Consider the following 25,440-nt stretch of genomic DNA (forward strand, 5'->3'; position numbering starts at 1 on the left):
CCAAGCATTCTCAAAACTACAATACCCGCACGAGGAAATAAGGAAACAGATCAACAGAGCCAGACGTGTACCCAGAAGCCTCCTACTGCAAGACAAACCCAAGAAAGAAACCAACAGGACTCCACTGGCCATCACATACAGCCCCCAGCTAAAACCCCTCCAACGCATCATCAAGGATCTACAACCCATCCTGGACAATGATCCCACACTTTCACAGGCCTTGGGTGGCAGGCCAGTCCTTGCCCACAGACAACCTGCCAACCTGAAACATATTCTCACCAGTAACTGCACACCGCACCATAATAACTCTAGCTCAGGAACCAAGCCATGCAACAAACCTCGATGCCAACTCTGCCCACATATCTACACCAGCGACACCATCACAGGACCTAACCAGATCAGCCACACCATCACTGGTTCATTCACCTGCACATCCACCAATGTAATATACGCCATCATATGCCAGCAATGCCCCTCTGCTATGTACATCGGCCAAACTGGACAGTCTCTACGGAAAAGGATAAATGGACACAAATCAGATATTAGGAATGGCAATATACAAAAACCTGTAGGAGAGCACTTCAACCTCCCTGGCCACACTATAGCAGACCTTAAGGTGGCCATCCTGCAGCAAAAAAACTTCAGGACCAGACTTCAAAGAGAAACTGCTGAGCTTCAGTTCATCTGCAAATTTGACACCATCAGCTCAGGATTGAACAACGACTGTGAATGGCTTGCCAACTACAGAACCAGTTTCTCCTCTCTTGGTTTTCACACCTCAACTGCTAGAACAGGGCCTCATCCTCCCTGATTGAACTGACCTCGTTATCTCTAGCTTGCTTGCTAGCATATATATACCTGCCCCTGGATATTTCCACCACATGCATCTGAAGAAGTGGGTATTCACCCACGAAAGCTCATGCTCCAAAACGTCTGTTAGTCTATAAGGTGCCACAGGATTCTTTGCTGCTTTTACGGATCCAGATTAACACGGCTACCCCTCTGATACTTGAAAGAAGTAAGTTAAAGTTATTAATAGACTGAAGTGCTAAGCCAGCATTTCCAGTCCTGGGTTTAGAGAGTTCCAACTGGCATGGATTCTGGAAGCGTGGGTGCTATGGAACACAAATGTTTTGATTTGAAATCCTGATTTTCTGGGCATAAAGCTTAGGTTGCTGGTGAGCTCATTTGCAGAAAGAAATTATACCAACATCATTCAAATAAAAAGGCCTCTCCCTTTTATTTCTGGCATGCTACTTACCAAAAAAAAAGGAGAACGATTCTATTTAAATGCAACTTTTTTTAAATTTTAAATTATAATACACTGTGAGTATACAATTACCTTCCAGTGGGTGTACTCATGCTGCTATTTTATACATGTTTTTTCAAGTGTGCAAACGGTTTCAAAATTTTGTTCTAAACAAGGAACTAATTCTTTAGCTCCAAGAAACATTTAAGGATCAGCCCATTATAGTTAAGGAAGCAGACTGTGAGACTCAAAGAAAGCAACTCCTATTTTGACAGCATTTTATGAACTCCATTCTGAACCATGCAGTCTAGCAGAAGATAATATTATATATTTAAATAAAGTAAATGAGAGCAGCAGAACTCTTACATGTTTAACCAAGTATAAAAATAATACAATCCTAAATATAAAGAACTAAGGTAAACGCTACCTACAGAAGACAGAATTTAAGGTTAGAATTCCAGAGGCAGTTGTAGCTTTATTCTTAAGACTTGTGCCGTGTAATAATGTACTATACACTAGAAGAGTCAAGCACATTTGTTTTTCATTTTGTTTTGAATGTTGTAAAAAACAATGTGACAATGTAGCGTTATGTGGTCTCCCTGAGAGATATTTTTTCCTTCCCACTAATTAAAAAAACAACTGGAAGATCCTCCCTCTATTTGAATTAAAAAAGTAAATGAAAGAACCAGCTACAGAAACATTTTCACGTACTGGGCCAAACACTACTCATTTTACTCAGGTGAATAGTCCATTGACTTCAGTTGGGACTACTGGAGTAAGACAAATGGGATGTAGCCCATTATGCAAGATGCACTTGGCAGAAAGTAATGAATCAAGTAATTTGAAATATAATACTTTTATAGCTAATTATATGTTCAGAGCACTCAAACATTAACTAATTAATTCCTACAGCAAACCTAGGAGACAACAGTCAGAAGTATCACTATGCCCATTTTACTGATTAGTCTTGAGAAGAGGGGAGAAGTAAGGAGGTAGAGAAGTAGTATCACCACTTTCCACGTGCACCCCATTAATGAGAAAGAAAGAGAATACAATCTTTCTGATTATTTTGATGCTTATTTAATTTTTTTGGTGCTAAGATACATGGTCGTGGACACATTATAAATTTGAATAGATTAGAAAACTATTCCTGGCCCTGAGCTTCATTGCTTATCCACAGGCCCTCACTACATTTTTGTATCCCTCTTCTACTGAGAAGAGCCACCTACTTGAAATAAACAATTATACAAAGATAACAAATGAAGTACTTGCTTAGTGCTTGAAAGATTCTAGCTCAGGTGTTTTGTACTTGAATGTTTCTTTTGGGTATCTGTATCAATATCAGACAAATAATAAACTGATTACACCACATAGTATAGAATGCCTTGAAAAGTCTGATTGTATTTTGGTCTTCCCCAAATTTAGGCGAAGGAACACAATGAAACTACTAAAATATGAAGGTACAAATTTGTTCTGGACATATTTAGTATTCACTTCTCTAGTTAATTACTTGCTCCATATTTATAATATATTACATAAACCTTAAGGAAAGACCACAGAAAGACTTCTATTAAAGTTTAAGAATTTTGAAGCAAAAGAACTACAAATATTTCTAAGTATATAGTTTAGGTACAGATCATTTAAGGTCAACAGAAGATTTGTTAACACAAATAGTATCTGAACTCCACAGTTGATGTTAGTTATAATTTCCTTCAATAGGATAAGTAGCAACATCTAACATGAAATGCTAATCTGGCAGAGATTCCTAATGTTTTAGGCCAAACAGGCTGCCGCTATTCTAAAAGAATTATTCACTGTGCCTCTGAGAGCCATTCTTGTAAGGTGAACTTTATGGGCAACTCAGCATGCTGTATCAGCCTATATACAGCATTTCTTCTCCTCTACTGTATGTCATAACCATCTGCCACATTCCTAACCTATTAAGTAATTCTATTTAGATTAAAATGTATTAAAATGTATGAGAACCTGATGCAAATTTACAACATAGAGGTTTCACAGTCACATACTCAATAGCAGACCATCATGCTGCCACCTCCATATAGGACTGTCCATTTATATTTGTTCCCTAGTTTACGGTTGTTCCTGCAAACTATCACTCACGTGAGCTGTCCATTCTCATGTGGACAATCTCAATAAATGGGATTAATCCTGTGAGTAGAGGTTTGCAGTATTGGGTTGACAGACACTAAATGAGGACTGTCCTCTCAAATATCACCTCTTGGTGTTCATGTATCTGCAGATATAGTTACACTCATGACTGGCCATGCAAATATATATTCTGCAAACACAATTCAGTTGCATCTTTTTCACAATATATGTTTTTAAATAATTTTATTTCCTACAGTATAGTATATTAAATAGTCTTCAACTATCTACACACATTATTTTATCAGAACAAACAGAAGAAATGTGTAGAAGTTCAAACAAATACAGAAAGTCATTTTCACTAAAACACAAGCTTTATAAACTTTCATTTGGCTGTCTAGTTCACCTCCAGCTGTTTTTCTACAGAGTCTATGTGCAAAAACACACAAACTAAACAAATAACTAGATCCTGACATTAGAAAATTTCCCCACTTTAATCATCCAAACTTGGGTTTATCATCATTATAAACTGAATGGAATGTTGAGATTCAAGCAATTTGACTTGCTTGTTGTCAGGGCATCAATTTTCTAGCAATGCCTTCCACATACCCTTTGAAACTACAGTAACCATTAAAAAAACTCATATATGTCTATTTTTGTTTGCCATTTTTGGTCTGCAATAGCAGTAATGACCTTGGAACAAGGCAATTCTTTGGGGTTAACGTCTGGCTGGGGTTAATGGCCAGAGGCATTCCTTGTTGATTATTAACCTCCAGGAAATGTCTTGTATCTCAATTATTGGTTCTTAAGTTTGGCTCTCTATCTTAATTACAGAGCTCTTCATTCCAGCAAAGAATAATTTTTGAAAAGGCAAATATCCACATTGCACAATTCTGAACTAATTGTAACTAAAAGACCAAGTTAAGAGAATATAGAATTTTATGGTCTATATGCCAAAAATGGTTGTCTTAACACAAGTAAGGTCCTGCTAAGCAGTCTTGCTTTATGCCACTCAGTGTTCATTAAAGGCAGACAATCATCTCCCTACTTTGCTCTGAAAGGATTAGAATGAGAAATTCCGTGCCACTCCTTTCAGAGGCAGCCATGTTACCTTTTCTGAGAAGTCCGAATGGAGTGCTTTTGTATACCTTATAGCAGTGTTTCTCAAACTGGGGTCACCGCTTGTGTAGCGAAATCCCCTGGCGGGCTGGGCCGGTTTGTTTACCTGCCCCATCCACAGGTCCAGCCGATCACGGCTCCCACTGGCCACGGTTCGCTGCTCCAGGCAAAGGGGAGCTGCTGGAAGCGGCGCGGGCCGAGGGACTTACTGGCTGCTGTTTCCAGCAGCTCCCATTGGCCTGCAGCAGCAAACCACGACCAGTGGGGGCCGTGATTGGCTGGAGCTGCGGACAGGGCAGGTAAACAAACCGGTTCGGCCCTCCAGGGGCTTTCCCTAAACAAGTGGCGACCCCAGTTTGAGAAACACTGCCTTATAGGGTCATTAAGACAAAAAGCAATGACATAATAGAACAACACTCACTTTCTTTCAATTCATGCCCTTCAAAACTTGTGCATTTGTATTCACACATTGCTTAAAGTAGGTTTTCCAGATGCACACAACTACCATGCCTGACTGTCAATCTTGGGGAAGAGAATAGCAGAGGCAGAAAATCTCAGTAAATGGGACTAGTGATCATGACCTCAAAAACAATGAAAAGAACCAGCATCATAGAACATGACAAAAACCCTGTAGCAGACAAGCCCAGAGTGAAAAATTGATGTAATGCATGTAACATTTCACGTCTACTTGATAACAAAATGTTGCTAAACAAAGAACATTTTGATGTTTTCTCACACAAGTCATATTCTACAAAATGTCAAAAACCATAAACTCATGAGGAATCTAAAAATAAATCCCAAAGACAAAAGTGAGAAAATTAAAGTCTTTAAAGTCAACATGTACACAAGATGACTCCTCATTCAACTTTGTCAAGATTCACATCTATGATGCCAACAAGAAATTAGCCAACAAAGAAATTCTTTTCTTCTATTAACAAACAAAAAATTCTTTACTCCACTATGCTGACCACTAGCACTTTTTGAATAACCACAGTATCCAACACACGTTAACCCTGTCTTTCAACCCTACTTATTACTCCTTCATTATGTCATATCGTATTTGGGGCACAGATCGTGTTGGAAGAGGGGTACCTCCCAATTTTTTGGCAGAATGATAAATTAACAATCTAGTAAAAAATGTAGAGACATTTTAAGTAGGCAGAATATAATTACCCATGTTGGGAATGGTTCAGATCTACTTTGCAAGATTTAACATTTACAGATTTCTCTCTGGTTCCTCATCTTCAATACACACATCGATTGGGTTTTTTTTAATCCAGAAACCACAACACACTAACCCAACTACAAAATGCACATTAATGTTTCTGATGAGGGTTCAAGCCACTAAAAGTTGCCATTTCTCCTGAATGGAAACTGTTAGCACTGCTAGTCCTCTTCTGGATGAGTTTAGTACTAATTACATATTAATAGTAATAAATATTTAGCATTTAACATCAAATCACTTAACTGTTAAATAATTAATTAATCCTATTGACACTTAGTTAATCAGGTATTAATTTCTTTTTACAGATGAGGCATAGAGAAATTAAGTGAGTTGCCCAAAGCCACATAGATTGTCATTATCAAAGCTGGGAATAGAGCAATGGCGTTCAACATTTCCAGACTACTGTACCCCTTTCAGGAGTCTGAATTGTCTTGCGTACCCCCCAGGTTTCACCTCACTTAAAAACTATTTGCTTACAAAATCAGACACATGAATATAAAAGTATCACAGCACACTATTACTGCAAAATTGCTTAATTGCTCATTTTTACCATATAATTATGAATCAATTGGAATATAAGCATTATACTTACATTTCAGTGTACAATATACAGAGCAGTATAAACAAGTCATAGTCTATGAAATTTTAGTTTGTACTGACTTTTCTAGTGCTTTTTATCTAGCCTGTTGTAAAAGTAGGCAAATATGTAGGTGAGTTGATGCATCTCCTGGAAGACCTCTGCATATCCCCCAGGGTATGTGTACTCCTGGTTGAGAATGACTGGAATAGAGTATAGCGCTCCAGACTATATTTCTAACCCAGGCACAGCACTACCTTACATTATGTCCTACTGTTTTATTACAGTAAAGTTATATGCTCCCAAAACACTTATATGTATTAAACATGCTCTTTGAATACTATGCTTGATAAAATTTTAAATGTTTGGCTTTTAAGGCATGGCTGTACCATGTATTAGTAGTGCAAGTTTTCTTTGATATGGGACTGCAGCAAGATACTTCTCAACACAAAGGACGGTTCTTGAATTCTTTTCAAATCTTACATCCAGTATTGAGAGTGTTTGGGGATTTTTTACTTTGCATTATCATACAACACTTCTCAACTGGGATCTGATGGATATTCCCATCCTTCACATTCTCTTTTCTTTACTTCCTCAAAGTTGAGGCTATGAAAACACTGCCAGCAGCCTAGTACAGCTTTTCATGGAAAGTTGCCACTCTAACCTGGCGCCTAACTGCACTTTATTATTGTCTCTGGGGAATTTAATGCTTTGAGGTCACTTGGACTTCATTATGCCAAAGAGAAGGTAACAAAAACTTTCACTGTGAATGTAGAAAAAGAAACTACTAAGCATTACTGAAGTAGCTCTTCTTGTGTGAGTTCTTCTGTTCTTTGCACCCCAGTCACCATGGCCAGCTCATCCTTCAGTTCCTGGATCACCTTCTTCAGCTGGATAATCATCTACAAATGGCAAGGCAACAAAACAAGCATCACCTTCTGACTAGACCATGATATTTGCATTAGAAACCTGAGATCAATAGAACATTACACTGTGTGTGTTTCTTTCACTCTCATCTTACAATTTCCCTTTTTTCAAATAGGCCAAAATGACTAAATATATTCCACTTTTTTTGTCTTTTCCATTTATAAAAATGGAAAAAGCCTTCCAAATTCAGTAAATTGTATGTGTTAGAAGACATGGATGTACAGCATGATTTTAAAATATTATATATAAGAAAAATCATTTGTCATTGGAGTGGAAGAGAATTTTATGACATTACTTTTGCTTGTTATTGTATCTTTGCCAAAAAGAGTAAAAGATTGGACAACCACACCCCAAAGCTGGATTATTCTTTTCTTCTTTAGCAAGGGAAGTTTCTAAATGTAAACTAAATTTTTAATTCAGAAGTTTTTTTAAATATAAAAATCAATATTCTCCAATATAAACGTACACTGTGCCTCATTCATATACAGCCAACAACCAGCAAGTATTATGAATCAACATAATGAGAAGTAATTAAACCACATTAATAAGAAGAAGTAATTGAGGAGGTGATTTGAATATCTCTATATTGTGTTTCCTAATATTGTCATTATTGGAACCTGGATCTCATTGCTCTAAAACAGAAAGTTTGTATGAGGAGACACCTGGCAACACAATATCTTCTTAGGAATAAATCCTGTGAGGTGTTGACCTCCTGCAACTCCCCTTGACTGAAATATGATCAGCAGGTACTTGGCACCTCTCAGGATTTTTCCCTTTTAATGAATTAACATCTTATGATGGATTAGAGAAATATCAAAAGTACATTATTTTTCAAAACCCTTAATAAATACGAAGGCCTTGATTCCACATACAATAGCTTCCAAATGTTACATGGCATGGATTTCAGGCAAAATTAAACATATCTGATTGTCTATGCTCTCTAGAGTTAAGATTCTTTGGGTGTCCTTATCAGGCATTAAAATCCTTTCAAATATATGGATTTCTTCACCATAAATTTAACTGTAACTTTGAATTTCCTGCATTTCTCACTTTTTAAAAAATAACTAAAATGCTGTTGAAAGTTTTTTTAATGTTGAAGTAACTAGGACCATATGCACTTTGAAAGTTTTACTCCAACTCAACAAAGCATTTTATATGGGAATTAAATATGTTGGTGAATATCTCATTACAAACTCTCTGATTACCGCCATAAATGTGCTGTATTCCCATTGGTATGTCAGGGATTTGTAATCTGATATTAGGACTGGTTACTCTACTGTTACTCTCTGATACTGACCCAGTCTTTGGTACAGATTTTAAAGTGAAAATTTGGGCTGGAAGTATAAAAAGGCAATGCGCGCAACTGACCCTTCACCTTTAGATAGCGATTTCAAATGTTACGATGATTAAAATGTATCTGATCTATATTTGAAATGCAATCTACAGGGTAGGGGTAAAATGATTTTTTTAAACAGTGTTAAAAATAAGCTCATAACCATAATTATAAAATAATATTTGTAACACTTGGTATCTCAGGGGAACCCCCCGAACATCCATGTTCATCCTTATAATACGATTGTGTGGTATCCAATGCAAAGTTTGTCATGTCAGGTGTCTTTGGAAGGCTCATGATGCACTGAGCATTGTGGTTATAGTGATGTTATAGGTTGTAATTTCACGTATACAGTTATGAGGGTGAAAATGTGTCCTCATGGCTTAAAACAAGCCCAGGCAAAACTCTCCAGGAACAGAGGGGCATTTCACACCTCACCAGGACATGTATGGGACAAACCCAGCCCAGCTTCACAGGAACAAGGGATATTGGCCTAGGCAGCAACAAAGGATCTGCTGGATTCTCCAGTGAGTCACCCCCATTCCTTTGGTCAGTCAGGGACTACAATGAGGTAATGCTCACCTGACCCTGAAGGGGGGAGGCAAAGCCAAGAGGGAAGAAAGGACATGATAAAAGGGAGAGACATTTGCCATGCTCTTCCCATCTCTTCCACCTCCATCTATAGACATCACCATCAAGCAACTGAAGCGCTGATCAAAGGGGAGAGCCTGGCTGAAAGGCAACCAGCCAGCCTGTGGTGAGAAGCATTTAAGTTTGTCAGGGCACTGAAAGTGTTAAGATCACCTTAGAATGCGTTTTGCATTCTAAGGTGATTTGACCAAATCTGACTTGTTGTGCTTTGACTTATAATCACTCAAAATCTATCTTTTGTAGTTAATAAATTTGTTTGTTTATTCTACCTGAAGCAGTTGTTTGGTTTGAAGCGTGTCAGAGACTCCCCTTTGGATAACAAGCCTGGTGCATATCAATTTCTTTGTTAAATTGATGAACTCATATAAGCTTGCAGCGTCCAGCAGGCATAACTGGACACTGCAAGATGGAAGTTTCCAGGGTTGTGTCTGGGACCAGAGATATTGGCTAGTGTTATTCGGTTGCACAGTCCAAGCAGCATCTGGCCAAAAGTGCTCACTCATGTAGCTGGGAGCAGCTTACATGCTAGAGGCTGTGCATGAACAGCCCAGGAGTTGGGGTTCTCACAGCAGAGCAGGGTAAGGCTGGCTCCTAGAGTCAAGGATTGGAGTGACCTAGCAGATCACTGGTCCAGATAACACCAGGGGAATGATACAATATTATTTTAGTTTTTGATTAGTGCCAATAGTATACTAGATTCAATTGAGGCTCAGCATTTGGTTTTTGGTTTGAACTAAATCCTGCTTTTGTTTGGAAACAGGTAGTTAAAGCTAAACTGCTTTAAAGAAGAAGAGAAGAAAATGGGCATCAAAAGATTCGACATCTGTTGGTCAGTTTAGCTGAGATACACAGTGAAAAACATACAGTAACTCTCCATAGTGAGGGATAAAATACATATCAGAGTCAAACTTACCGTAGTAGCATTAAGGTGTTACACACACCCTTTGTATGACCCACACTTACAGTAAAGATGATGAATCGTAAAACTAGTATGGTGTTCAATTTTATGAACCAAATCATAAGCCCAGCACACACAGCTGTGCACTGGGAAGAGAAGTGTGGTAGTGATGAAGGACAAGGAAACCCCTTAGGCCATAGTGTGGTCATGGAACCACGTAGCCCCTGTGGTTTTTGTGCTTTATACCCTTACTCCGTAGGAGGGAATGGCCAAGAGATTCATAAAATCGCAGATCCACTAACTCCATTTCTAACCCTCCCTAGTCCAACTATGCTTTGCTCCCCAAATACCACCTTCCAGACAGCAGCACACTGAACATGTGAAGAAAAGCTCTGCAGTATGCAGTAAATGTTGGGGGCCCTGCATGTGTTCCACTGCAATTAAGACTTCTGTGGCCATGAAAAGGATGTGGCAGGATTTAACCCTACATGGTAAAAAAAGTCTCATACAATGTTAAACTTCTATTATGCTTCATTTTTCCTCTCATTTTCAGTTTTTTTAATAGCTAGAGTTGTGGGAGAAAGAATTTATAGCAACGTGTGAGAAGACCCAGCAAGGATCACTCGTATCCCCTGTGAACTTTCAGAACAAGTTAAAATAAACACAGAGCCATTAACAGTGGTGGCTGAAATGTGTCAGATAACAGTAAATGTCAGTCACAGTTAGGATACTCATTAATCAAAAGAAAAAAACATGCCTGAGAAATCAACTGCTTCCTATGTCATATAAAACCCTTTCTTCATTTTTTTTAAATTAACCAATTATGGGTCCACAGAAATATAAAATATACAATTAAAATTAACTGTGTCAGAATTCAGAAATTATAATGAATTATTTTAGAGTATTAAAAAGAATTGATTATGGAAGTTATGCTGAACAAAAAAGGGACCAAAAATAGTTTCAACAAGAATCATTCAAATTCTGTGTTCTTCAAAGATGAAAAGCAATGGTCCAGGTGTTAAATAGAATGGACATAAAATTGCAGAAATGGAGGCTAAAAATTATGGGTTCCAATACTAGTAGTTGGATGTCAACAAAATAATATAATGAGATTTTATCTAGAACATATATTCCTTCTGAGATCTTTGTTGTTCTCTATATACTGCAACTCATCTATCATTCTTTCCTCACTGAATCCAAGCTTCCCCCTCTGGAGAAATTTATGTAACATTACCCAAATGTTGCACTGTGTCAGAAGAGACTATCTTTTGATCTTCAATATGCAGCCCACTTGCTGAGACAGCTATCATTATGTGCTGTAGTGTACTGAACTGGTCATTCCTTAAAATGATGCTCTCTGAGTTTTCAAAGGAAACAGGTTATTGGTCCTCTAACCAGTACAGAAAATTACTTTTTCTTTTACTTCCTAATATATCAAGTTTCAGGAGTTCAAACCTTCTCATCAAATGAAGTTAATATGCAATGAATCTGGGTCCTGCATATAGCATCTTTTAATGGAAATAGTAGCCACAAGTCAAATAGACAAATGTGTATATTCTAATTCTGTTACATACATCAAAAAAGCAGTTTGTCCCTTTTTTTGTGGCAAACTTTCCCTTTACGAGTGTGGATTATTACCCATCTCCTCTTCTGGAACGTCCTTCTCAGTCCCCTACTCTCTTCCTCAATCCCCCCTGCTTCCCTCAGGAGTTGAACAAGGACTACTGCCTAACATTTTATCATAGAAATCCTATTTCTATTCCTGATTTATTCTTCCTCCTCCTTCCTTAATGGCGACTGGAGCAATGGAACCTCTTTTCCTGGATAGAGTGAAGTACAGTAGACCTTTGTGAAGATAGCTCCAAAGAACAGTTCCAAGCCTTACATCATACTATGCGCTGGATTAAACATGCCACCTCAGTAGCATACTTTATTTTTACAGACCTATGAAGCTGTAACTATTTTATCCTTAAGATGGCTATTGCCACCCTCTTTCCCTCCCATTTCTGCTGAATGCTTCTAAGTTTTAAATAGCCATCTAAATAAACACGGATCAATAATCATTGTTACAGAAAACACAAGATTAAAGGAAGCCAAATGTAAGCTTAGAAACAATAGTTAATTTCTAAAACTCAGTAAAAGTTTTCATCTCTGCCCACTCTCAGTACAGTGAGTTCAACCTTGCATTGCTATCTCTGCCAGTGCAAGGACCAAGGGTTTGTAAGAAACAAGACAAATGTAGATGGCACTCCCCTGTTCTTTCTCCTGAGATCCAGTGAATCGCTTCTATAACAGAAAAGTGGAGAACTAACTCTGAAATTCTTATTTCAGACAGCTGGAGAAAATTTGACTTATATTTAAACTTCTAATATGCTAGTAAAAAAAAACAATAATGGATTATAAAGAAATAATTAAAGCTTACAGCCAAGATTTAAAAATGAATGGTGACAATTAGATTCCTAAATCCTTACTTACATATATAAGTGCCCTAATTTTCAAAAGTGCTGAGCACCTAGCAGAGCCCACTGAAGTTACCGGAAGGTGCTGGATGCTCAGGACTTCTGATTTTTCGGATTATTTTACTGTGCAAGGGGCTAGAAGAACCCTCACTTCTCTATGTTAGGAGTTTTGTATAGCACTAACTGTAGCATAGAAAAGTAAATTCTATTCTTGTAGTATTTATCTAATTGAACTTCTAAAGGATCAAACCTGTATACATGGCTTAAATGCAAAGTTTCAGCATTAACAAAAACCATAAAGAAACCCATTGTGTCTAAAAAAATTAAATAAAAATGATAAGATGGTAATGCCAAGAGAAAATATGTCTGCATTAAGATGTTTTTCTCAGCTAAAATGTCAGGATGCTTGTGGTACTAAATGTGGTGTACCATCTTCCTACTAGATTATGCCATTACTAATCAGGGAAGGCATATGATGATATATACATGAGGATTACATTTAGAACTCTCTGATCTCAAGCCATCAATATGAAACAATAAAGTATTCACTGACACAAATCCCATCAATGTTCTTGTGTCTACCAGATGTTATTTTTTTCCTCCCTTTTTTCTTCTTCCTGACCATCTTTAATAAGAAAATTATTACTTATGGATGAAAACAAAATTAGAATAAAAAGAAATATAAAATAGACAAGCATTCACACATACTGACTTTGTGAACAGTAAAGAAGCAATAGCACATGGCAAGCAGTACATAGGCAACTGCAGCATGCTTGGGAAAGGCAAGGTAGAGAAAAGCATGGGTTTGAAAGTTAAATTACTTTAGCTACACAGGAAGTGCAATAAGCACAGTGAAACACGTCACAAGAAGTACTATGTGCTATTGTGGAAAGGAATTTTGGCAATGAAATATGGAAAGTAAACCAATGAGGCTGGAGTATTTACTGGACATCATAGACTTGGCTGCCATTGATGTAGTAGCCATTTGGAAAACTCCAGTAGAAGCAACACTTGTAAAGCCATTTCATGTTCATTCTAAACATTATTGTTCTGGCAGTTGGACTCTCTTTGCAATTAACTTTTGTCTCAGTTTTTGTTCATGAAATCTTATGCAGTCAGGAACCTGCTACTGTCTATATTACACACACAAGACTACTCTGCTAAAAAAACCCTTACGTTTACAAAGTCAAAGACTCAAAAGTTAGTAAATGTCAAAATTAAAGTTGCCTGTGCAAACTTAATCCAGCCCTCTCTGTGTATGAACTGTGATACACTCTTGAATTACTTGATCACATACTGTTTTTTTTCACAACAGCCCTGTTGCATTCAGGGCACAGGATGGACAGTGATCACTTAATGAGCAGCTATTCAATATTTTATTTTCTACTAACTGTTCCATGTGTGGCTTATGTCTTACTTACTGCACACTATTCAAACCCTCCTCTGAAGACAGAATTATTAATTTTCTAATCGGTTTTTCTATTGTGTTAATAATAGTACAGTATCCGAACTCCCAGTCCCAATTTTCGTCTTCCCACATCCAACAACTTCCTGTCCTACTTTCAACTCCCCTTCCCCTAATGCTCCTTGTCCCAATCTACTCCCTCTGTTACCCCTACCTTGCACTTCCAGCTCTTGTCCCCTCTACATTCAAATCAGGCAGGTTCTTCCTTCACACTGCCTGGGCCCAGTAGAGGGTCACTGAGCACACAGGAAAAACAGGCTCCCTGCTCCTCAGTTCAGGTTTCCAGATCTAGCAGAGCACCACAGCAGCCCAGAGCTGCAATTGACGAGAAAGTCCTGCTGAACCCTGGGCTGGAGCATGCTTAATGTGACTGAAATCTTCAGGGCATTTAGCTGATAAAATCTAAGTGGTCTCCACTGAGCATATGGAAACTGATTTTTTCAAAGTCTTACAACTTGACCACATGTCCCTGACACAAAGTCTGCCCCCTGCCAAATGTCAAGTCCCTGCCCCCAAAGCATGGCTGCACTAGAACTGCACAAATAAAAGGGTCACAAAACAAAACAACATTTTTCCATAGCCATCTTCTCAGAATCAGCAACACAATTTTGGCTGAAATTTTCAAACAAACAAACAAATTCAGCCCGTGGCAGACATCCTGAATGGAAAATTTCAGCCCTAAGATTTGGCAAAGTTATAAGCAACTGAAAACAGGGTCTTCTAATCAGAAGTGTCATGCAACCTTCATAATAGGCAGTGAAAACAGCCCCTACTCAAATCCTCGAAAAGATTCAAACAAACAAAGGAGTTTGCCGCTCTCATATAAATGTCATATTGTAAAGAGACTCCCTGGAATGTACGTTTATTCTATACCGTAACTGAGAAGCAGAAATATTATCAGCAGAAAAGGAGAGAATACCTTATAGGTCAAATAGTAGATTAAAAAATATAATTCACTAACAGATTTGTCATTGGCTGATACTACTAAATCCAAATCTTACAGAATGCAATATTTCATTGTTTACTTACTATATTTGATCTGTGCTAAAAGTTCAGTTTGATTTTGATTTCTAATATATTTATGGTCTACGTATAAAAAAGTGTCAGAGTTAAGCTGAGTCATCTTCAGGAGTGAATTCTCCATTGTACAGTAGGGTTATCAATGATAATTTTACAGAGTGAACAGTTCTCAGAGGTTTTAACTTCAAAAGCAAATAGTTAAAACTATGAGATGTTCATATATATGGTCTTCCTTTTGAGAATTAACCAGTCTTCATTCTGCACTAACAGAGAAGTGGCCCCACTCTAGAATAACAGTTTCAGACTCGCTTCATCTCAGTGTTCTTAGCTCAAGCACAAAGTTCTTTAGTTTTACCAACTGTTAGACTGCATATTTGTCAGTGATCTGGCTCATATGGCATGGTAATGAATCTTCCCTGGAAAAAACGTACAGAACACTAGTCACTGCTGCTGTGGACTTCACCATGAGATAATTTACAGTGACATAAAATAGACATTTTAAGTCAACTATTTGGAAATAACAAATAAGGGGATCTGAGATCAGACTCAGTCACTATCAACATTATTTAATCATCATTAATAATAATTAATTTCAAAGTCATCATTCACAAGCCTTGTGAATTCATAAACTTCAACAGTCAGCTCATGTTACTCATAATACACTTCTATCCTGATATAACATGACCCGATATAATAAGAATTTGAATATAACGCCATAAAGCAGTGCTCTGGGGGCGGCGGGGGGGCACTGCGCACTCCAGCAGATCAAAGCAAGTTTGATATAACGCAGTAAGATTTTTTGGCTCCCGAGGACAGCGTTATATAGGGGTAGAGGTGTATCTAATATTTGTTTTTACTGATATTAGGTAGGATTATTCGAAGTACTCCGCACTGGCCTATCTATTCCTATTGGAGTCAACGGTAAAACCTCCATTGATTCCATGGGAGCTCTGTTAGCACATACTGAGTATTAATGATCTAGATGGTATATAAAGCTGGATGCCTTTTCATAGCTGGCAGTCAGTCACTTCTTCATAAGATAAGAAATCCCTGTAATGAAATCCTTAGAACATGATGATAGCAAACTTTTTCCTAATACAGACCATATCTTAACATAGACCTCTTCTGGACCATCTGCCCTTTCATTTGCTATTTCATGGTCCAATTCTCCACCCAGGGCTTCATCTTGCTCCCACTGAAGTCAATGGGGAAATTCCTATCAGCTTCAATGGAGCAGGATGAAACTCTAAGTTCCCATCACCTAATATCTCTTGTGGCAATTGTAAGCAATTGTTTATATGGAAAAGTAAGATTAGGAAAATGGTTAATGTATGCATTACTGTCTTTCATGTAATACAGCAGGTGGAAGAATAGGAAAAGGCCACCATCAAGAGACCAGCCAGCGCTCTATAAACCACTAACAAGAGCCCTGTAGGCTACTGGAGGTCTGTGGACCACAGTTTGGGGAACAATTGCCCTGGAGGATGCACAAGGATTATTATGAAACATATGGTTCCTTTTGAATGACTGTAGGAGTTTCCCATGCCATTAGGAGCTTTTAAAAAGATCAGTTTTATTGTAATAATCCTCAGACAGCAAAATAAAAACAATAGCAGCAGCAATTTTACAGCAAAAGCTGGAACTTGTATCTAAACATGACTGATTGGGATCATGAAATCTTCAACATATATGGGGCTGTACTTTTTTACTAAAACAAAACAAAAGGAAAAAACACCACCAGCCAAACCCCTCTTACCAGTCTAGGGTCAACTTCTTCATTAAGAACTGCCTCATTTTTAATAAGTGCAACTCGCTGTGCAAATCTGCATGTTGATATAGATTCCTGGAAGGAAAAAAAAACCCCTTCAGCATGCACTGATGTAAACGGCTTCACTAAATTCAACTCTGAGTGCTAACTATTTTAAGGAGGATTTTTTTTAAATTTATTTTACATTTTACAGTACCAATCTCACACTCCTGGCACTTCAAATCTCTAAAAAAACCAAACTTCAGTCCAACTATTCTAACTATTAACGTATTAACCTGCCTGATAAAACTCTCAAATAAAGGCACCCATATCCAACTCATCAACCCATTTTAACACCAATGCTCACAAAAAAGCGGTAGGATTTGCAGCAAAAAGTTAACAAATCCAGACTTTGGTGAGCTAAGGGGAAAACAAGTTGCAAAGTCAAAGGACTTTCAAAGAGAACACCATATCAGTATCTCCTATCCCCACACCACTCACTGGACCTAGCTCTCTAAATAAAAGGGAACATCAGTAGAACAGAAAGCAGTTACAGGATAAACAACTTCTAATACATACTGTGGCATTTTTCAAAAATAAATGTTGAGGCAAAGCCAAAGCATTTCCTTTCAAGACAGGAATCCTAAAAAATGTCCTATCACAATGATTTCATATTTAATTATTAAATTACATATTATAGACTGGGTCGGCAGCACCACCTATTATTGTCGTCCAATATTTCTAACTACAATTGATCCTATTTTAAGTTTTACATGCCGTTGCCAAACTTTATTCATTTGGGTTGAAATTTTATTGCTGTATGTCTGCCTCAGACTCAATTTTTTTGGACAATTTCAGCTCAAATGAATAAAGTGTAATATCTAGTGGATATTGCGGCAAGAAAGTGAAAACTTTCACTGTACCATTATTAGCTGGCTCATTGTGGCTGATTTAGTGATTGGATCAAGTATTTCTAAACAGGAGCCTAAATTCCAATACAAAATAGACTTACCAGAGTACAAACTGGTGACTGGATGTACAAAATGGACGATAGCAGCACACAACACAGGTAATTGCATAGACAGGATTATGTAGTTTGCATGTGCAGCTACAAGTTATGCCTGCACAATTACCTGGCAATTACCCACAACTCTTAAGTGCATTAGAAATGTATCCGCTCTTGTGCTTCAGCTAGTAAAAGATCATCTTATTTCCCTTTTACAGGTGTAATTCTTTCCACTATACGTCTAAGAATAACTTGTTTTTTGTTCATTTTAAAATGTTCTGATTTTATGGAAGGTTAGGATTTAACTAGATTATAACACCTCCAGGCACAACCTGAAAAAAACCTAGAACAGTGGTTCTCAATCCTCGGGCCAAATGCAGCCCAATTAGCACACAACTGCAGCCTGGTCAGGCCCTGGGATCAGGACTGCTGCCCAGCCCCACACACTGGGGTCCAGGGTTGGGGCTGGGGCTGCTGCCCTGCCCCGCATGGCAAAGTCCTGAGCTGGGGCTGGGGTGGCTGCACAGTGGGCACGGGGCTGGGGCTGCAGTTTGGTGGGGTCTGGGACCACCACCCGGCCTTGCACAGCAGGGTCCAGGGTCGGGGCTGCTGCCTGCCCCCCTGCATGGTGGGGTCCGGGGTCAGGGCTGCCATATAGTGGGGTCTGGGGTCAAGGCTGCCACACAGCCCTGCATGGTGGGGTCTGGGGTCCCTGATGCCCACCCCATGCCCCCACTCCGTAGAGATGTCTCTGGGCGGGGGAAGAGAGGGGCGCTGGGCATAGGGGGCTGTGGGAAGGGTGGGGGAGCACTGTGGTTCTCAATCTGCAGCTCAGGTAACACATTGTTGGCCACATATGCAGCCCACAATGATAAATGGGTTGAGAACCACTGACCTAGAACATGTCTAAATGTAAAAAAAAAATTGGAGAGACAAGTAGATAAACCAACTTGATCCACAGAAAGGCGAACAAACTAAAACATGTGCACACACTCCTGCCAGCAGCCCAATCAACCCAACCCTCCCATAACCCTCCCCCAATACCCAAAGAGTGAAATCCTGGCCTCACTGAAGTATATGGGAGTGCTGATATGGACACCAGCATTCCTTATCAACATGCCCTTGGGAAAATTCCTTGCCAAACCTTACTCACAATTCACAAATTTCTTCATCATCAGGAAGTTGGTTTTAAGCGTTCACCTATTCATCACTAGGCATATCTTCCCCTCATCTGAGGTTACTTAAAGAATAACACAATTCATAAAGGATACATTAGAGCCTGATTCTGAACCCAGCTAATGTTTAATACTGATGCATATCTTGTAAGGTCTGTCAGGGTACTATAATATTATAGACAGAGACTATATTCACCCACATAATTGATCAGAATTTGGCTTTGAAATGTGAAGTCATTTACACATAGATCCCTTATGTAGTGGACATCAGTGATGATTTTAGGCTATTATTCTGCAATTTCCACTGACAGGACTGCATCTTGGAGGCATTGGCAAGAAAGATTTTAAAACATCAGTGTGTCAGAAATTTAAGCATACACACGTGAAAAACAAACATTAACAAATTCACAAGTTCAGAAAGGGATGACATACATCTATGTTTCTTTTGTCTAAAGAGAGTGTTGCAATCATGGTGGTCATGCAGTTTCCTCCCAGGCTGTCTCTAAGCACCGAAGTCATCATAGAATTCCTGTAGGGAATGTGAGATCGATGTTTCTCTGCTAGGGCAATTATTACCTGAAATAAGAGGAGCAATACATGAGAATTAAATCTGCATATGTATGTACCATATGCACAAGAAGAGGAAATGCCTACTCTGCAATCTGAGGCCCTGATGTTGCAAAGACTTATACACAAGTTTAACTTTAAGCACAAGTAGCTATTACGCATACACACATGCATGACTTAGAAGGGCAAACAAAAGTGGATTTCATTGTGTTCTAGCTTTGCTTTGCAATTTCTCAGCAAAAAGGAAACTGGGACACATGATAAACTTATAATCTTAGGATTCACTAATATGACAACAACTTTCATGAAGAACTAAATTAAATTAATAGAAGGTATTTTCCTCTAGCCTACAACTAAGTTGAAATGTAGACATTGCCAAAAAAATCAGATATTTTCAAAATCCCATTGTTCTCTCCATTGGGCTTGCTCATGTATTTTTTGTAAACTCTCTTGAAACTTTGTGCATGTGAAAAAACCCCTTCAAGGCCAGATACAATTTAATGTACTGCTGAAAAGATATAAAATAAGACATAGTTCAGTTTAAATACAGATACATAGACAAAAAGGAAACGATACACCTACCATTCTTGATTCTCTTTTCAGATATTTACATTAAAAGATTAAATTATTACAAAGTAGCAAAGATGATGGTGTGTGGGGGTATAAAGGCTTTTTTTGGTAAAAACTGGACATAGTTCTATCCCCACAAGTAGTGAAGCCATGAGCCATTATGCAGATGTCAACATAAAATTGAATAAATACCATACACCATCACATATTTTGTTTATGACACATTTTAGAAAAAAGGTCATTTTAAAATTTTGGAGTGTTGATTTTTTATTAATTATTATTATTAATATTGTCACTATATTCTCTATTATCTCTCCCGAAGAAGCCCAGGTTCCTTATTACCATTAGTTTTATGGTAGCAGCCTTAGATGGGCAAAAAAACAGTATTCATTTTAATACTTTCAAAAACTATCTTAAATAGCTTTTTAGATGTTAAGATTAAGTATCTTGCAATCTAATAGAAGCAAATAATTTTATTATTAATATGACAGAAGTTCTGAGAGCCTCCATTTTGTTAGGCAGTGGCTGCGCGTATACATATAATAACAAACAGTCCCTGCTGCAAAGAGCTTATGCTCTGAACAGGCAAGTCAGGCAAAAGGTAAGAGGAAGGAAGTACAGGCAAGTTGCATCTTAGGCGCATTTAACATGCGTGAATTCAGCTTTGCGCAGTCGGCAAAAACAGGAAAAAAAAAGAAAAACAACAATATAAAAACTACATCTGTAGTGCGGGCGATTCCGCCTGCCATTCAACTCAATGAGTGTTTCACTATATGCGGTTTTGGCTTTACGCGCTAACCGCGGAATGGAACCCCCGGGTAAGATGAGACTTGCCTGTATTATCCTTACTTTATAGATGGGGAACCAAGGTGCAGAGAAATCAAATAGCTTGCTGAAGTTCACAGAGGAAGTCTGTGACAGAGCTGGTAACTGAACCCAATTCTTCTAACTCCCAGTGTAATACTTTAACCACAAGATTATCCTTCTTCAGTAAGTTGCAAGAGACTTTTGAGTATAAATAGGACAATCTGGAGGGCAGAGAAATTAAGGGCTTATCTACAAAAACAATCAGTTTGCAGCAAGCTGAGGTGGGAATCTATTCTGCACTAGTTTGTCAACTAAACTGGCTGTGTTGACCCTGCTGATGCACATTAACATTTTGTTAGCTCACTTTGATCTAGTCCTCTTTGAAATGGGACTAGACCAAAATGAACTAATGATCAGTTAATACATGACAGCAAGGATCATATGGACAGTTAGTGCATGGCAAGGTGGTGCGGGGTAGATTCACATCCCATCTTGCTGCAAACTAAATGTTCATGTAGACAAGCCCAAGTGATTTTTAGAAGGTCACACAAGATGTCTTTGGAAAAGCCAGGAACTGAACCCAGGTCTTTTAGGGTGCAGTCTAATGCATTAACCACAAAATCATCCTTCCCTTTACACCATTATAAAGAGGGCATTTCCATCTCTTCAGTAATAATGCAAATGTTTTTAGTGCTTGTAGTTCACAAAGTAATAGACCTTCTTAAATGCCACTTGTCAAGGTTCCTTCCCCACTCTGAACTTTAGGGTACAAATGTGGGGACCTGCATGGACACTTCTAAGCTTAATTATTAGCTTAGATCTAGTAACTCTGCCACCATCCAGAAATTTCAGTGTCTGGAGCACTTCTTGTCCCCCGCAAAACCTTCCCCTCCCTGGGCAGCTTTGAGAGGCTTCACCAACTCCCTGGTGAACACAGATCCAAACCCCTTGGATCTTAACACAAGGAAAAATTAACCATCCCCCCTTCTTTCCCACCAATCCCTGGTGAGTCCAGATCCAATCCCCTTGGATCTTAAAACAAGGAAAAATCAATCAGGTTCTTAAAAAGAAAGCTTTTAATTAAAGAAGAAAGGTAAAAATCATCTCTGCAAAATCAGGATGGAAAATACTTTACAGGGTAATCAAGTTCGTATAGCCCAGAGGAACCCCCTCTAACCTTAGGTTCAAAGTTACAGCAAACAGAGGTAAAATCCTCTCAGCAGAAAAGGACATTTACAAGTTGAGAAAACAAAATAAAACTAATCCGCCTTGCCTGGCTGCTACTTACAATTTTGAAACATGAGAGATTGGTTTAGAAAGATTTGGAGAGCCTGGATGAACGTCTGGTCCCTCTTAGTCCCAAGAGCGAACAACACCCAAAACAAAGAGCACAAACAAAGACTCCCCTCCACCAAGATTTGAAAGTATCTTGTCCTCTTATTGGTCCTCTGGTCAGGTGTCAGCCAGGTTTACTGAGCTTCTTAACCCTTTACAGGTAAAAGAGGCATTAACTCTTGACTATCTGTTTATGACACCACTAATCCAGGATTGCAATTTGTCAGCTTGGATCACTGTAATTAAAAGGAGAATTTTGCATATTTGAGGAGAAAGAAACATTTTGACACTTTTAATTTTTTTTTTAAAAAAAACATGCCAGCAGTTTAAAACAGTGTTTCTCAAACTGGGGTTGCCGCTTGTGTAGGGAAAGCCCCTGGCAGGCTGGGCCAGTTTGTTTACCTGCCCCGTCCGCAGGTCCGGCCAATTGCAGCTCCCACTGGCCGTGGTTTGCCGCTGCAGACCCATGGGAGCTGCTGGAAGCAGCAGCCAGTAAGTCCCTTGGCCCGCGCTGCTTCCAGCAGCTCCCATTGGCCTGGAGCAGCGAACCACAGCCAGTAGGAGCTGCGATCGGCCAGACCTGTGGATGGAGCAGGTAAACAAACTGGCACGGCCCGCCAGGGGCTTTCCCTACACAAGGGGCGACCCCAGTTTGAGAAACACTGGCATAAGAACACTCCTTTATCATTCAGATTTTAAAAAATGATTTCTATGAAAAATACTATCTGCTTGGCTGAAGAATCTTCCATACCATGTAATTATTACCTTATGACTGCATTCTTTGCGACTATACAGTATGATAACCAACCACTTCTGTATGTCACGCCACATCCAAAATACCCTATCTTTACAAGCATAATTTTAAAAATTATATATTAATTTTACATTCTTTTATTATATTAAACCTTTGGATGTGACATACATTGATTTGACTGCAAACTTAATTGTGAGTATGAGAATAAAGCTGAACTCTTTCAGGCTTGTGCATTAGAACCATCAGTAAAAGCTTTTGCAGTCAAAATTCAGGCAGAATTTGAGCCTGCAATAAGATCTGTGTGTGCACTTATGTAGAGCTCATTGCAAAATCAGGGCTCTAGGGTCCAATTCTCATTGAATCTAATAGGAATCTTTGCACTACATTAAATGGGATTTAGATCAGTCCCTTAATAACCATTTCTATTAACGATGTATGATCCACAACAGAGTGCAGCTTGCCCACCCAAAACTGTCTTTATTCTGCAGTGCTAGCAGGAGTAAAAAGTAATAAAATAATAACAATGATAATCATATTTTGCCCTTAAATAGAAAATTCAATCTGAACATCTCAGAGTGCTTGCTATACATTAACGAATTTAACCTCACAAAAACTCATGTGAGATAGAAATGATGAGGAGGAAAAACTTATTTTTGTCAGAAAAATAAATAATATTACTCTGAATACACACATGGAGCAGATCAGTTGCCCTAGAGGAAACCTGTTTTTGCATTGTCACTTATCTAATCATGACCATAATTAAAAGGTAGTTTTTCTTCTTTAAGTCAAATTTGAACTGATATGGATTTAAAAAAAAATCTGTTCTCAATTTTAGTGTTGTCTGCTGTCAAGCTTTGTACATTTCAAAGATGTCTCATCTGTACCATAGCAGACAGAAAGACATATTAAGGGCCATTTAAAGTCTAGCCCAAGCTTTCCACGGATCTGGGAGTGTGAGAAAGAACCTTAAACAGCGCAGATTAGAGGAAAATGGAATAAATTGAGAGTAGGCACTTTTTCTCAAGATGCCTTAGATTCCCACATATTGTCTGATGAATATATGCCAGCTCATGAATTTCCTTACTTAAGAAAAAGCTTTCAGATTCTCAACAGACGGTGTTTTCTGACTGGCTACCTGTGGTACTAAATCCATATTTAGAATGTACAGTAAATACACATATCTGATTGGGTTTTTTAGATCACATACAAATTCAATTTATACCACCAATAAGAATGTGATGGCTATACACTTTTAAACGGATTTCTGCAATCCTTGGTTGGTTAGAATCAGTATATATTCACCTTGTGCCTTAATAGTAGAGATAAGTAAACTCTAGAGTATAGTATTAAGATGTCTTGAAAGGATGTAGCTCTCCCTCTGTTCCTGAAAGTATTTCTAATGTATTTAAATAAAATAAATCATAAAACAGAATCCAGTGAATTTACAGGAAGGATTTTGATTGCTCTGTATTTCATAATATCACAATTCCAAGCAGAGGAGGCCAGAATGCAGGAAGGTGGAAGAGAGCCAGTAGTATCAACAGCATCATTTTTACGAGCAAGCTAGCTACTTTAATGGCCTTCATGTGTGCCTCTCACTGCAAGTTAAACAGAGTATAAGACCTTTGTTTAAAAAAAAAAAATTCACCACTACCATCCCTCCCCAATCTCCTCACTGGTTAGTGGAATAACTGGTTGATATTTCCCAACTTCAGAAAAACAAAATAGCCTGTTTTCAAGAGATTTATTGTCATTTGACCTTTTTGCCGAATGCTGTATGCAGTGGGATAAATCCCCATGCATTAAAGGGGAAAATCTCATGAGGTACAAAGTGGTACAGTATGCTCTGCTCATTTCTTCATTCTTTTTATCATTTGTCTCACTGAATATCAGCATCATGGGCCAAGATGTACCCTGTTATTGTGGTATATACATGTTTTAAATGAAACTCTTGGAAAAAGTACTGTATTCACTAGCAGAAATCCAAAACCAACAAAAGTTTGGCAACAGGCATAGTGTTTACTGGACTATGGACACAATACAATGTATTAAAATTAAAGAAGAACTTCAGTCCTCTAGCAGGTGTGGGGGCTTGCATCTACAGTCAAATGGGCCTTTGAAAGACAATCTAAACTATAATTATTCCAACTTATTAACACAGCAACAACAAAACATATATACAGCAATAGTAATTTATTGATCAGTATGTTATTTTGCTGATTCTTTTACCCTTGGTGGGAGTTCTGGATTGTCCAAAGTGGATAAAAGGTAAAAACTCAGGGAGACGTAGAAATAGTATGTAACAATGGTTTACAAAAGAAGCATTAACTGAAGCTGAAAAGGCTCCTGGTGGGTCACAACATGTTAAGATGAGAGGAAGTGTCTTTAAATGGAACCACCAGATCCTTATTTGGTGAGAGGAGAGTCTCTTTCAAAACACTGTTGTTCTG

At 38.3% G+C, this 25,440-nt stretch overlaps 1 protein-coding gene across 6 annotated transcripts in view; it reads right to left on the bottom strand.

Annotated features, from left to right (window-relative positions):
* KIF6 (kinesin family member 6) overlaps nucleotides 1-25,440 on the bottom strand; it is a 307,218-nt gene that overhangs the window by 195,257 nt on the left and 86,521 nt on the right. For all 6 annotated transcript variants that reach the window (XM_030557284.1, XM_030557282.1, XM_030557281.1 and 3 more), the window contains 3 exons: nucleotides 19,390-19,533; nucleotides 16,786-16,872; nucleotides 7,075-7,178 (listed from right to left, as the gene is read on the bottom strand). In XM_030557284.1, coding sequence (XP_030413144.1) covers nucleotides 7,075-7,178; nucleotides 16,786-16,872; nucleotides 19,390-19,533 — 335 coding nt within the window. The remainder of the gene's footprint in view (nucleotides 1-7,074; nucleotides 7,179-16,785; nucleotides 16,873-19,389; nucleotides 19,534-25,440) is intronic.

This window comes from Gopherus evgoodei, chromosome 3 (genome assembly GCF_007399415.2).
Source record: "Gopherus evgoodei ecotype Sinaloan lineage chromosome 3, rGopEvg1_v1.p, whole genome shotgun sequence".
In the NCBI taxonomy this organism is placed as follows: Eukaryota; Metazoa; Chordata; order Testudines; family Testudinidae; genus Gopherus; species Gopherus evgoodei.